This window comes from Galeopterus variegatus, unplaced genomic scaffold (assembly GCF_000696425.1).
Source record: "Galeopterus variegatus unplaced genomic scaffold, G_variegatus-3.0.2 Scaffold7077, whole genome shotgun sequence".
In the NCBI taxonomy this organism is placed as follows: domain Eukaryota; kingdom Metazoa; phylum Chordata; class Mammalia; order Dermoptera; family Cynocephalidae; genus Galeopterus; species Galeopterus variegatus.
The window spans coordinates 566-13,798 of NW_007733188.1; the positions used below are offsets into that span (position 1 = coordinate 566).

The following is a 13,233-nucleotide window of genomic DNA, read 5'->3' on the forward strand; positions in this document are numbered from 1 at the left end:
TAGGAGAGACTATTAGGAGACCTGTTTCCCCAAGTGATTTCACCTCAGACCCCTATCGGACCCTCCCAGCTCAGCTTCCACCATCCTTATCAAAGTTTAAAGCACTTACCTGATATTTGAACCTGAAATGCCAGCACTGCTGCATTAAATCTGTCTTACTTCCAGTTGTCAAGTAGGTACAATTGCAAAACCTGCTCCAGCATCTGTAGCTCACAGTGTTGTATCACAGTGGATGCCAGCTGCCAAAACTGAAAATATTTAGCCTTAATTTTGTTAGGAGCTTGTCATTTCAAAAATAATTTTTTCAACGTTAAGTTTCATTTTAGTTACTTACCATTTGGATAGGGGGTTTCGCATAAAGTTAGAAATTCAACAATAGGATGATCCATTTCAAGTACTGTAATTGCTTTTCCATGCATAATGGTTAAACTTGGTCTTCTGCAAGCTTTGTCATAGGACAGCCCACCAGAGAATATTATGAATGGTTCACTATATAGGAAAAAAAGTTAATGAGACTGAGAAGTCTTTTAAGATGACAGAAAGTCACAAGACTGAGCCTATAAAGAACAGATGTAGTGAGAATTATATACAATGTAATTTAACAGACAACAAAAGGCTTTACTGGCCCGAAATTTCAAACCCAACAATCTACTATTCTACCGTTTCACTTTTTCTAGATATCTGTTCTCACTGTTAAAATTACTAATGGATCAGTCTAAAGATATTAGGGTGGGGTTAGGGAAAGGCAGTGAGGCTGGAGGGAGGTAGAGGTGCTCACTGACTCTCAAAAGGACATCTTCACATACATTAGTTGGTTTTCAAATTACAAATCACTACCATCAGAATATGAATCTATGCTAGAATATAATATTAACTAGTTGGCATGTGTCACCTGAAATCCCTAAGAGAGAAAAGAGACAAATTTCACTATGAAATGAAATGTGACAGTGGAAAACACAGAGTGGTAGAGGGTAACACAAAACTTCTGGAGTTTCTGTGGGAAAGGGTATACCATAAAATAATGGAAAAGGCTAATATGTAAGAGAAAAATAGTTCATCAAAGATAAATATGGTCTCATTCTTGATTTTACCTATGACCAGCCACTTGTATTTACCTTGCTCAACTAACTTCAAACACATTTTTTCATCTGTTAGTTTGCAAACTACAATTAGATACTATAGTGGGGTTGAGATGACTACTAAATATTATAGCTGTCTGATAATTATAAAATAGCTTCACCATTTTCATGTTTCTTTTCTCACATCAATACCTATATAGCTCTAGTATATTTATACAAAAGGAAAAATGTGTTGATATAAAGTATTTTCAAGAAATAAATACCAAATTGAATTTTTTTTTCCTCAAAAATTTTTTTTAGAAGAACTAGAGACTTTTGTTAAATCAAATTCCTGGAGAATATAATGCTTCCTTAAATAATTCACTCCCATCCTATCTGCTAAACTGAAGAATCTATTTGTCTCTAGAAATTGCTCTATAAGAGTGGACAATTGGGTCTGGAGTTAGTTGATATATATGCACTTCTCTGTAAACTATCAAATAACTGAATAAAAAGTTATTTCCTCAGAAAAATGGCCAAGGAACCAGTCATGAGTAATTGTATTAAATACTTAATCATCACATTAAATCCTCACAAATATTGTGCTCATTTTATTAATGACGTTAAGTATCAACAAATCAGCAAAACCCAAAAGAATACTGAGATCTAGCAGGCTCCAAAACTTATGCTCCCAAACACTACTATATAATGCCTCTGGTAATAAATAGCTACAGTTTACTGGAGGCTTACCCTGTGGCATATATTGTGCTACATGTATATACAAAGTAAATTTTATGTAATCCTCACAACAACCCTGATGAGAAAAGTACTAATAATTTTTCATTTTGTACATGAAAAATCTGGGATTACTGCTTAATTAACCTGTTAAATAACTTGTTCAGGGCAAGCAGCTAGTGAGTGCCAGGACAAAGTTTTAAACCTAGACTCCAAAGCCCATGTTTTTTATTTCTAATTTAATGTTTCCCAAATTATGAAATACAACTTTATGGGTATTCTAAAAACAATATTAAATTAATTTGACAAGCATTTGCAAAGCTTATATCTCCCTTCTGAAATTTTACATCTCATGCTATATATTTAAGATTCTTAGAAATTATACAGTAAAAAATCCAGTTTACTTTTATAGAACCCAGAATTTCTCAAATTTCTCAAATTTATTTGATTACAGATCCCTTTTACTCCAAGAGTACCATTAGTAATTATACAAAAGCAGTTGGATAGATGCTGTACCACACTAAACTGTCTCATTTACTACTTAATACAAATTTATCTATTAAGGGATACTTATTAGATGGATTCATATAAAAGAAATAAATAAGCATATAGTTGAAATCTTTATAAATCAAGAAAACATTCATAAAAATTGACAAATTATCAATACACAACTTGTATGAATCTCAAAGGCATTACTCTGAGTGAAAGAAGTTGGGCTTAAGAGGTTATATTATATATAACTGCATTTATATGACATTCTCAGAAAGGCAACACTATAATGATGGAAAACAGATCAGTGGTTGCTAAAGGTTAAGGAGTAGGCGAGAGGTGTGACTATAAAGAGATAGCACAGAAGATGGCTGACTAGAAGACTTTAAGGCTCGTCTCTCCCTCTCCCACAGACAGACAAACAACGAATACAAAACAACACTTGGATGAAAATAACTAATGGAGAGCACTGGAAAACATCAAAGGAGTAACAGAAGTGCTAGTGAACAGAGAAACTCAGGATAGACACATAGAGATTGGAAGAAAATATCCAGCCTCCACTACCCTATCACCAGCCAGGAACAGCAGGGACCCAGAATGCATTTCTGCCTGCAGGAGTTGGTAAGCAAGAGCTTCATTGCATGCATGCACGCACGCATGCTGCATGGCCCTTGCAGACCATGAGCACAGTGAGAGGAGCTGATGGGAGTCCATGTGACTGCATTAATATAGGGAGGGAGTTCATGCTGTTCATCCTGTACACCCTTCACACGCCAGGTGCCAAGCTGCTGCAGCAGTCACCATAGTGGAATCAGAGCCAATACCCAAGTGCATTTAGCCCTGGGGCCCAATAGTCCTGACATCTGCACAGCCCTGAGACCCCCTCATCATACTGGATCTCTAGCACCCAAGCCCACGTGATATCCTGCATGCTGGGAATAGGCTATTCAGCACACTGTGGGGGCCTACCCTCAGGACAGAGAAAGCCAGTGTCCACACTTTCCAGAGCTGACTGATTGGGGACTTACGCCATTGCCAGTGACACTGCTCTCTTCAGTGTAGTGCCCATGCACCTCTCACAGGGGCACTAAGTCCCATCATGACTCCAGCAAACCTGCCCAGACCCATGTGCTTCAGCTGGGAAAATGTGGAGGGCCTTCAAGCCTCTCTCGGGGACACAGAGCCCCATCTGCAGCTCCATGGAGCTCACCCAGGGATATCCGCCCCAGCTGGGGAGCTACAAATGGACTCAGCATCTCTCTTGGGGTACAGGAGCCCAGTGACCTTGCACAGGGTAGCCCACTCCAGCTGAGGAGCTGCAGAGTGACCCAGCATCTCTCTCAGGGGCACAGGGGCCCACCCAAAAACCCAGCAACCTTTTGTTGGGCAGCCCACCACAGCTAAGGAGCTGCAGAGTGACCCAGTGTTTCTCTTGATGACACAGGGGCCTGCCCATGAGCACAGTGGCCTTGCCCAGAGTGGCCTACTTCAGCTAAGCAGCTGCAGAGAGCCCCAGCATCTATCTTGGGGATGAAGGGTCCTGCCCATGACCACAGCAACCTGACCCAGAGTGGCCCACTCCATCTGAGGAGGTGCAGAGAGCCTCAGCATCTCTTTTAGGGGCACAAAGTCTCACCCACAACCCTAGAGACCTTACCCAGAGTGGTTCACTCCAGCCAAGGAGCTGCAGAATGACCTAGCATTCTTCTTTGGAATGGCCCACTCCATCTGAGGAGGTGCAGAGAGCCTCAGCATCTCTTTTAGGGGCACAAAGTCTTACCCACAACCCTAGAGACCTTACCCAGAGTGGTTCACTCCAGCCAAGGAGCTGCAGAATGACCTAGCATTCTTCTTTGGAACACTGGTTCCCAACCAAAACTACAAAGACCTCACCCAGAGTGGCTCACTCCAAATGTGGTACTGCAGAGCAACCCAGTGTCTCTCTTGAGGGTGTAGGGCCCCAACCATGACCCCCACTACCTCACCCAGAGCAGCACACTTCAACAGTGAAGGTGTAGAGTGCTCCAGTGTCTAAGGGGCACACAGGACCACCTACAACTGCAGTGGCTTTAGCCAGAGTGGCCACTCTACCTGAGCAGCTGCAAGAGTGTCTCAGTGTCTATCTTGGGGGCACAGAGTCCCATCCACAGCACTAGCAACCTTTTCCAGTGTCACCCACTTCAGCTGAGGAGATGCAGAGCTCCACAGTGCCTCCTTTGGGGGTACAGAGCTCAGCCTGAAGTCCCACTGAACCCACCCAGAGTTGCCCACTTTGGCTGAGGAGCTGCTAAGCACCTCATCATCTCCCACAAAGTCCAAGGTCCTAATCTTGAATCCAGCAATCCTGTTCAGGGTCCCCTGTTTAAGCTGAGAAGTTACAGAGCATCCCAGTACATCTAGCAGGAATAGAGGATCCTGGCTGGGGCACCAACAAGCCCACTCAGAATTGCTCACTCCAGCTGAGGAGGTGCAGATCACCCCAACACTTCTCTCAAGAGCTGAAGATCTCATCCACAACCCCTGCAACTCAGCCCATTGTTGCCCACTTCAGCAACGAGCTGCCAAGCTCTCTAGTACCGTAGGCCAGGGAGGCACATACAGACACTTCTGATGTTGAATACAGTTGAAGAAATCACACAGAGACTACACTCCTGTGCTAATTTAGAACCAAACCTGAAAACCCTAACCAAGTGTCACTATAGAACTCTACAGGTAAAAGTCTTTTCCTTCAAAAGCTACTCCTGAGAATTAGAAGTGGCTGTTCCAGCAGATGCCAAGACACTAATGCAGGGATATGAGAAACAGGAAAAAAACAAGGAAACATGACACCACAAAGGGATACAATAATTCCCTAGTACCAGACCCCAATAAAAAGGAAACCTATCAAGGGCCTGAAAAGGAATTCCAAATAATAATCTTAAAGAAACTCAATGAGATGCAAGAATACAGATAGACACACAATAAAATCAGAAAAACAATTCAGGATCTGACAGAGAAACCCAACAGAGACATAGATACCATAAAAAAAAAAGAACCAAGCAGAAATCTTGGAACTGAAGGATTCATTCAACAAAATAAAAAATATAACTGAGAGCTTAAGCAACAGGCTTGATAAAGCAGAAAAAAGAATTACTGAATTTGAAAACAGGCTTTTTGAAATAACCCAAGGGGACACACACAAAAACTTTTAAAAATGAAATAAGTCTTTGAGATCTTTGAGACAACTTTAAGCATACAAACATTCATATTATGGATGTTCCATAAAGGGAAGAGAAGGGAAAAAGCATCAAAAACCTGTCTAGTAAAATATAGCTGAAAACTTCCCAAGTACTGGGAGAGATATGGACTTCCAGATCCAAGAGGCTCAAAGATCCCCAGAAAGATCCAAGCCAAAAAGATCCTCTCTGAGACATTCTGTAGTCAAATTATCAAAAGTCAAAGACAATGAGATAATGCTAAAAACAGCAAGAGAAAGTGACCTTCCAGACCAGAATAGAGTGGGAAGATATATTCAAAGTTTTGAAAGGAAAAAAACCATCATCCAAGAAATATCCAGCAAAGCTATCCTTCAGAACTGAGGGAGAAATAGTATCTTTCCCAGACAAAAACTGAAGGAAACCACCATAAGATCGGCCCTACAAGAAATCCTTAAGGGAGTCCTACATCTGGAAGCAAAAAACAATAACTATCATCATGCTAACTCACAAAAGAATAAAATTCACTGGTAGAGCAGATATGCAAATGAAAAGACAAAAAAATATGGTATCTTATCACTATTAAAAACAACCAAATAGCAAAGAAAAACAATAAAAGGGAAAGAAAGGAACAAAGCATATATAAAACAACCACAAAAATTTTTAAAAACATGTCAGGAGTAAGGCAATACCTTTCAATAACAACCTCGAATTTAAATGGATTCTCAAGAGATACAGAAAAAGCATTTGATAAAATTCAACATTATGATAAAAACTCTCATCAAATTAGGTATAGAAGGAAATTACCTCAATACAATAAAGACCACATATAATAAACCCACAGCTAACATCATCCTTAATGGTGAAAAGTTGAAAGCTTTTCCTCGAAGAACAGGAACAAGACAAGAATGCCCACTCTCCCCTCTCCTATTTAACATAGTACTGGAAGTTCTAGCAAGTTCAGGCAAGTGAAAGGAATAAAAGGCATCCATATTGGAAAAGATGAAGTTAAATTGTCACTGTTTGCAGATGACATGGTCTTATATGCAGAAAAACCTAAAGATTCCACGGACGAACTATTAGAATTGATAAACAAATTTAGCAAAGTTGCAGGATACAAAAGATATAAAAATCAGTAGAGCTTCTATACACCAACAAACTATCAGAAAAAGAAACCAAGAAAGCAAGCCCATTTACAATAGATACCAACAATTTTAAATACCTACGAATAAATTTAGTCAAGGAGGTGAATGATCTCTACAATGAAAACTGCATAAAATTTAATTTTTAAAGAAATTAAATTTCTCTAAAGAGGACACACAAAAAAATGGAAAGACATTCCATGTTCATGGAGTGGAAGAATTAATATTGTCAAAATGACCATACTACCCAAAGCAATGTACACATTCAATGAAATCCCTATCAAAACACCAGTGACATGCTTCACAGAAATTAAAAAAAAATAACTCTAACATTCATATGGAACCACAAGGATACAGAGAAAAAGGAACTCTCCTACATTGCTGGTGGGAATGTAAATTGGTACAGACACTATGGAAGACAGTATGGAGTTACCTCAGGATGGAACTACAAGAGACCCTGAATAGCCAAAGCAATCCTGAGTAAAAAGAAAGCTGGAAGCATTTCATTATATGATTCCAAAATATATTACAAAGCTATAGTAACCAAAACAGCACGGTACTGGCATAAAAATAAACATATGCACCAATGCAACAGAATAGAGAATGTAGAAATAAACTGACATGTTTACAGCCAACTGATCTTTCACAAAGGTGCTGAGAATACACATTGGGGAAAGGACAGCCTCCTTAATAAATGGTGCTGGACAAACTGGATAGCCATGTGTAGAAGCATGAAATTAGACTCATATCTCTCACCATTTATGAAAATCAACTCAAAATGGATTAAAGACTTAAATGTAAGACTCAAAACTATAAAACTTCTAGAAGAAAAAACAGGGAACACACTTTGAGACAAAGGACTGTCCAAAGATTTTCTGAATAAGACCTCAAAAGCACAGGAAACAAAAGAAAAAAATAAACAAATGTGATTATATCAAACTAAAAAGTTTCTGCATAGCAAAGGAAACAATCAACAGAGTGAGAAGACAACCTACAGAATGGAAGAAAATATTTGCAACTATACATCCAACAAGGGATTAATACCCAAAATATGCAAGGAACTCAAACAACTTAACAGTAAAAAAACAAATGTGATTTAAAAATGGGCAAAGGAGCTGAATACACATTTCTCAAAAGAACACACACAAATGGCTTACAGGTGTGTGAAAAAATGCTTACCATCACTAATCATCAGAGAAATGCAATTCAAAACCACATTGAGATACCATCTCACCCCAGTTAGATTGGTTATTATCAAAAAGACAGAAAATAACAAATGCTGGCAAGCATGCAGAGAAAGGGGAACCCTTATACAGTGTTGGTGGCATTGTAAATTAGTATAGCCATTATGGAAAACAGTATGGAGGTTTCTCAGACAACTACAGATAGAACTACCATATGATCAACAATTCCACTACTTTCCTATGACCCAAAGGAAAGGAAATAAACATGTTGAAGAGATACCTGCACTCCCATGTTTACTGCAGCTCTATTCACAATGGCCAAGATTTGGAACCAACCTAAATGTCCATCAACAGATGACTGGATAAGGAAAATGTGAAATATATACACCCTGGAATATTACTCAGCCATAAAAAAGAATGAAATCCTGACATTTGCAGCAGCCTGGATGAGCTTGGAGAAAATTATGTTAAGTGAAATAAGCCAGGCACAGAAAGAGAAATACCACATGTTTTCACTCATATGTAGGACCTAAAATAATAACAATAACAATAATTTGAACTTTTACAATTAGAGAGTAGAACTGTGGTTACTAGAGGCAGAAAAGGGGGAGGGGGAGTGAGGTTGTTTGATGGACACAAAATTGCATCTAGACAGGAAAAATAAGTTCTATGGTGTACGGTAGTGTTAGGCATCTATAATTAACAATAATTAATTGTGTGTTGTCAAACAGCTAAAAGAGAGGAGCTTGAATGTTCTCATCACCAAGAAACGATAAATTTTTGTTTATGATGAATTTGCTAACTAGCCTGATTTGATCACTAAACATTGTATACATGTATTGAAATATAACTCTATACCCCATAAATATGTACAAGCAATACATTTCAATTAAAAAATTAAATTAAATTAAAAAATGCAAATTTAAAAAAGAGCATAAGAGTTTTTCAAGATGATGGAAATGTTCGGTATTCTTATTGTGGTGGTTGTTTCAGAAACCTATACATGTGTTAAAATCTGCAGTACTCTACACCAAAAGGGGAAAAAAGTCCATTTTACTGTGTAATTTGCGAAATAAATAAAACAGCATTAAAATTTTACTGCAATGAAGGCAACAGGATTAAACAAGTTGCACGATATAGTATTGTAAATATTAAATGCTAATATTTACTGAGTATTTTTGATGTTCCAGGAATTGTGTGAAGAACCTTACATACATTATTTTATTTAATCCTTATGACATCTCAGTGAGAGAGCTACTATTATTATCCTCACTTAATAGATATATTGAGAGTATATTGAGGCTTGGAGAGCTTAACTGCTCGTGAAGCCTATAAGTAGATGGCCATGATAGGAAGGGATTAAAAGACCAGCAGAAAGTAATTTTCATTAGTAAAAGATTACCAATAATGCTAATGGTAGCAGGTAGAGAGATCGATATTCCTTTCTCGAAGAGGATAAAATTATTAAGCCTAGAGGCCATCTAAGGTGGAGTGCCAATTGGCAAATTGGTGACTGGGGATCAATAATCCTGTGCACAATGGTTATTTATCCCTGGAAATGTAAAGCACATCCCTTACATGTGCTACCTATATGGTCCCATTAAGAGCTTCTATTGCTGCAGCATATTTGGTATAACTCTTCCTAAGGTTCCTGTTTCTGCCACAGCCATCCTAACTTTTGACTTCACAAAGTTTCTGCTGTGTAATGGTGGAACGGAGATATAGCTTTTTATTTTCACTTCTAGACTGTGGCCCATTTGCTGTGGCAACCTTTCAGTATTCTTAACCTCAGTGTTCCTCCTTATTTTTTAGCCTCCTTGTGCTCTGAGCTTCAGAGGTGATTTTTCTTTTCTTTTTTTTTTTCCTTTTTGTCTTTTTTACTGACCAGTAACGGGATCGCAACCCTCGGTGTTGCGCCCGCACCGCGCTCAGCCAGTGAGCGGGAACCGGTCTCCACATGGGATCCGAACCCTCGGCGGGAGTGCCTCCACACTCCCAAGCGGCGCACTCTCCAGTGCGCCAGCGGGCCGGCCCGCAGAGGTGATTTTTCTAATAAAGTAGTAATCAAAAGAATTAGACACAACATACTAATGTACACAGGTAAATGGGATGATAGTAAATATGATTAATAACATGATTATTTTAGATTACATATCTGAAGAATTGCTTCTATACTGTAGTTTGATTAACAATTACTAGAACAAATCTTTAAGAGTGGTTGAAGAATTTTAATGATGAGGAATACCATGGCTTGGATGACAATAGTAATAATAAGAACTTTTATTTATTAAGAAACCCACTATTATGCCTTCATCAAACTTAGGATATTACATGTCTTATCTATTATTTTATGCAATCCTCATGAGCATCATAGTGAGATAGGTATTGTTGAGGAAATTAAAGTTTAAAAGAGTTAATTAAAATTTTCAAGGTCACGCAGCTGTCTTACTTCAAAGCCAATGATCTCAATCATTATGTTACACTGCCTTGACTTGAGTTCTTGATTCCTAAGGTGCCTTCTCTTCATTTTCATCCCTTCTTCCCTTTGCCTGGCACCATCCTATTATCCTTTAAGTCCCATTTCAGGCATCTCTTTTCCCAGTAAGAATTTCACTGATCTCTTTCTTCATGATTCTGTACCCAACTCCCATGAAGGCTGGGTTAGGTGACCTTTTTCTGTGCTTCCATAGCATATCCCTATAAAAGTAACTTGCATGTGTAGGAACCACTGGTTAATGGCCTTGCCTTTGCTACTAGAACATAAATTCAAAGCAGGCAGTAGTCTCATTTTAGTAAACCAAAATGGGCACAGTGAATGGAATGAAGTAATAACTTAATAAATGTTTTAATTGAATTAAACTGAATATTGTTTGAGCACCTCATAGAAATACATTTTTAAAAAGGCCTCAGCAATAAAATAGAGTCCATGGATCACACACTTTATCATGGAAAAACCTCTCAGGCCTTCACATAGACCTATTTACTCTAATTTTACAAGTTTGGCTTTCAAGTTTCTTAGTCTATAGAAAATGAAAGACTGGATAGATAGAATGGAAAATATAAGAAGTTTTGGTAGCACAAAACTAAAGGAGAGAGAAAAACTTTAAAAAAATACGCAAGTGAAAAGGAAAAGCAAAACAAAATCAAATAACAAGCTTCTAGAAATAGCTAATATAGTGCCTTGCACCTTAGTAATCCTTTAAGTACAACAGTGTAAAACAAGTGATGTAAATAATATTGAACCTGAAGACTCAAGCAAAGTTTAAATTATAAAAACTGTTTTAAGAAGAAAAGAATATATGTAACATATTTTATGTTTCCATCCACAATGAATGAATTTGAAGTATTCTAATACTTTAGTTATAATGGTATAAAACTATGGTCATATTTACCAGTTAATGCATAGTGACATTAGGCTAGCCTAAAGAGATATTGATATATATTTCAAATAATTGGTTCAGATTCCCTTACCAACCAGCCACCAAAAAAAAAAAAAGTGGTTAAAAGTGACTATAAATTTATACTACTAAAACTTTAGAAAAGCAGGTATAAACAAATATTAAATATACTTGTGATGCCAAGACACATTCTAATGTGAGTATGTATTAGTATATGATGATCTAATTTAGAGTTAAAATAAAGTTAATGTTTAGGCAAGGTTTCTTATCATAATTCAGGATGAGAGTATTGCCACTAATAATTTATGCAAGTACAAGAACATTGTTTACATATAGAATATGGCTGCTATAAATACAAAAATAAAATTGAATTAAATATGACTTTAATTTTCTATATCAAAATTGAGTACCTTTGTTATTATGCCAACAAATATAACCTTATCTTTCCAACTAACTGTAATCTTTCCAACTTCAAAATGTAAGATACTAAAGTACAGAGAAATGGTTACGTATTTAATTATTTTTTATGTATTGCCAATAAGCACTAGCTTCTGCTTAATAGTTAGTGTGGGGAAAAAAAATTACTGCTGCTTGTAATATGCATGGCCAAAGAGTTCACTATTGTTAAAATGTATGTGTACAATAATCATTTAAATACTCTTAAGAATTTTCAGACTGCCCAAGAACCGTGGAGATGATGCACCCTGTGGTACCAGTGTGTGACCCAGTAGGTAGGCTTTGCCACCGCCACCTGACTCCATCCCCAGCCCGGCCAAGTACGCGCCGACCAGAGAGGCGCCCTGCTGGAGAGGCACAAGATTCGCGGAAACCACGCGCCCTGCAGTGCCAGCATGTGACCCTGCAGGTAGGCCTCACATCTGCCGGAATCCATCCCCAGCCTGGCTGAGTGCGCGCTGACCAGAGAGGTGCCCCGCTGGAGAGGCCTGAGATCTGTGGAGACCACATGCCACACGATGCCAGTGTGTGACCCAGCAGGTAGGCCTCACCACCACTGGACTCCATACCCAGCCCGGCCAAGTGTGCGCCAACCAGAGAGGCACCTCTCCGGAGAGGCCCAAGACCCGAGGTGACCACGCACTTAGGCACATGTGGGCAACCAAGCAGACACTGAGGCAGCTGTGCCAAACTGGCAGCCCCAGCAGCATCCTAGTCAGACAATAGTATCGAACCAGTGGACTGTGAAATCCATTGCCACAATGACTAAACATCAAAGGAAACACACCAGAAATATGAAAAATCAAGGAAGTACACCACCAAAGGATAATAACTCTCAAGCTCTAGATCCTATAGAACAAGAAGTCCTTGCAATGTCTGACAAGGAATTTCGAGTGATAATTCTAAGGAAACTAAATGAGATACAAGAAAACTCAGCTAGACAATGCGATGAAATGAGGAAAAGTATACAGCACCTGAAAGAAGAAGTGTACAAGGAAATCAATGCTCTGAAAAAGAATGCAGCAGAGCTTGCTGAGCTGAAGAATTCATTCAATAAAATAAAAAACACAACAGAGAGTTTAACCAGCAGGCGTGCAGAAGCAGAAGAGAGAACTTCTGACCTTGAAGATGGGCTGTTTGAAATAACACAGACAGACAAAAAAAAAAAAAAAAAAAGAACAGGAAAGAAAAAAAAAATTAAAAACACTGAAGAAAATCTAAGAGAGATATCAGACAACCTTAAGCGCTCAAATATCTGAGTCATGGGTATTCCAGAAGGGGAGGAAAAAGGAGATTGCATTGAAAACATATTCAACAAAGTAGTGGCAGAAAACTTCCCAGCTATAGGAAAAGACACAGATCTTCAGATTCAGGAAGCTCAAAGACCCCCAAATGTATTCAATCCAAAAAGGTCTTTTCCAAGACATGTTATAGTCAAATTGGCAAAACTCAAAGACAAAGAGAATCTTAAAAGCTGTAAGAGAGAAGCATCAAATCACCTATAACGGAGCCCCAATCAGACTTTTTATCACAAACTCTAAAGCAATAAAGGAATGGGATGATATATTCAAAACTCT

General features: G+C 38.4%; 1 protein-coding gene across 1 annotated transcript in view; it reads right to left on the reverse strand.

Moving 5' to 3' along the window:
• Positions 1–334: 334 nt before the first annotated feature.
• Positions 335–13,233, reverse strand: part of LOC103607057 (syntaxin-binding protein 5-like) — a gene marked incomplete at both ends in the record, with an annotated part of 88,996 nt that continues 76,097 nt past the window's right edge. The window contains one exon of the mRNA XM_008591600.1: positions 335–489. Within this exon, the coding sequence (XP_008589822.1) occupies positions 335–489 (155 nt within the window). The remainder of the gene's footprint in view (positions 490–13,233) is intronic.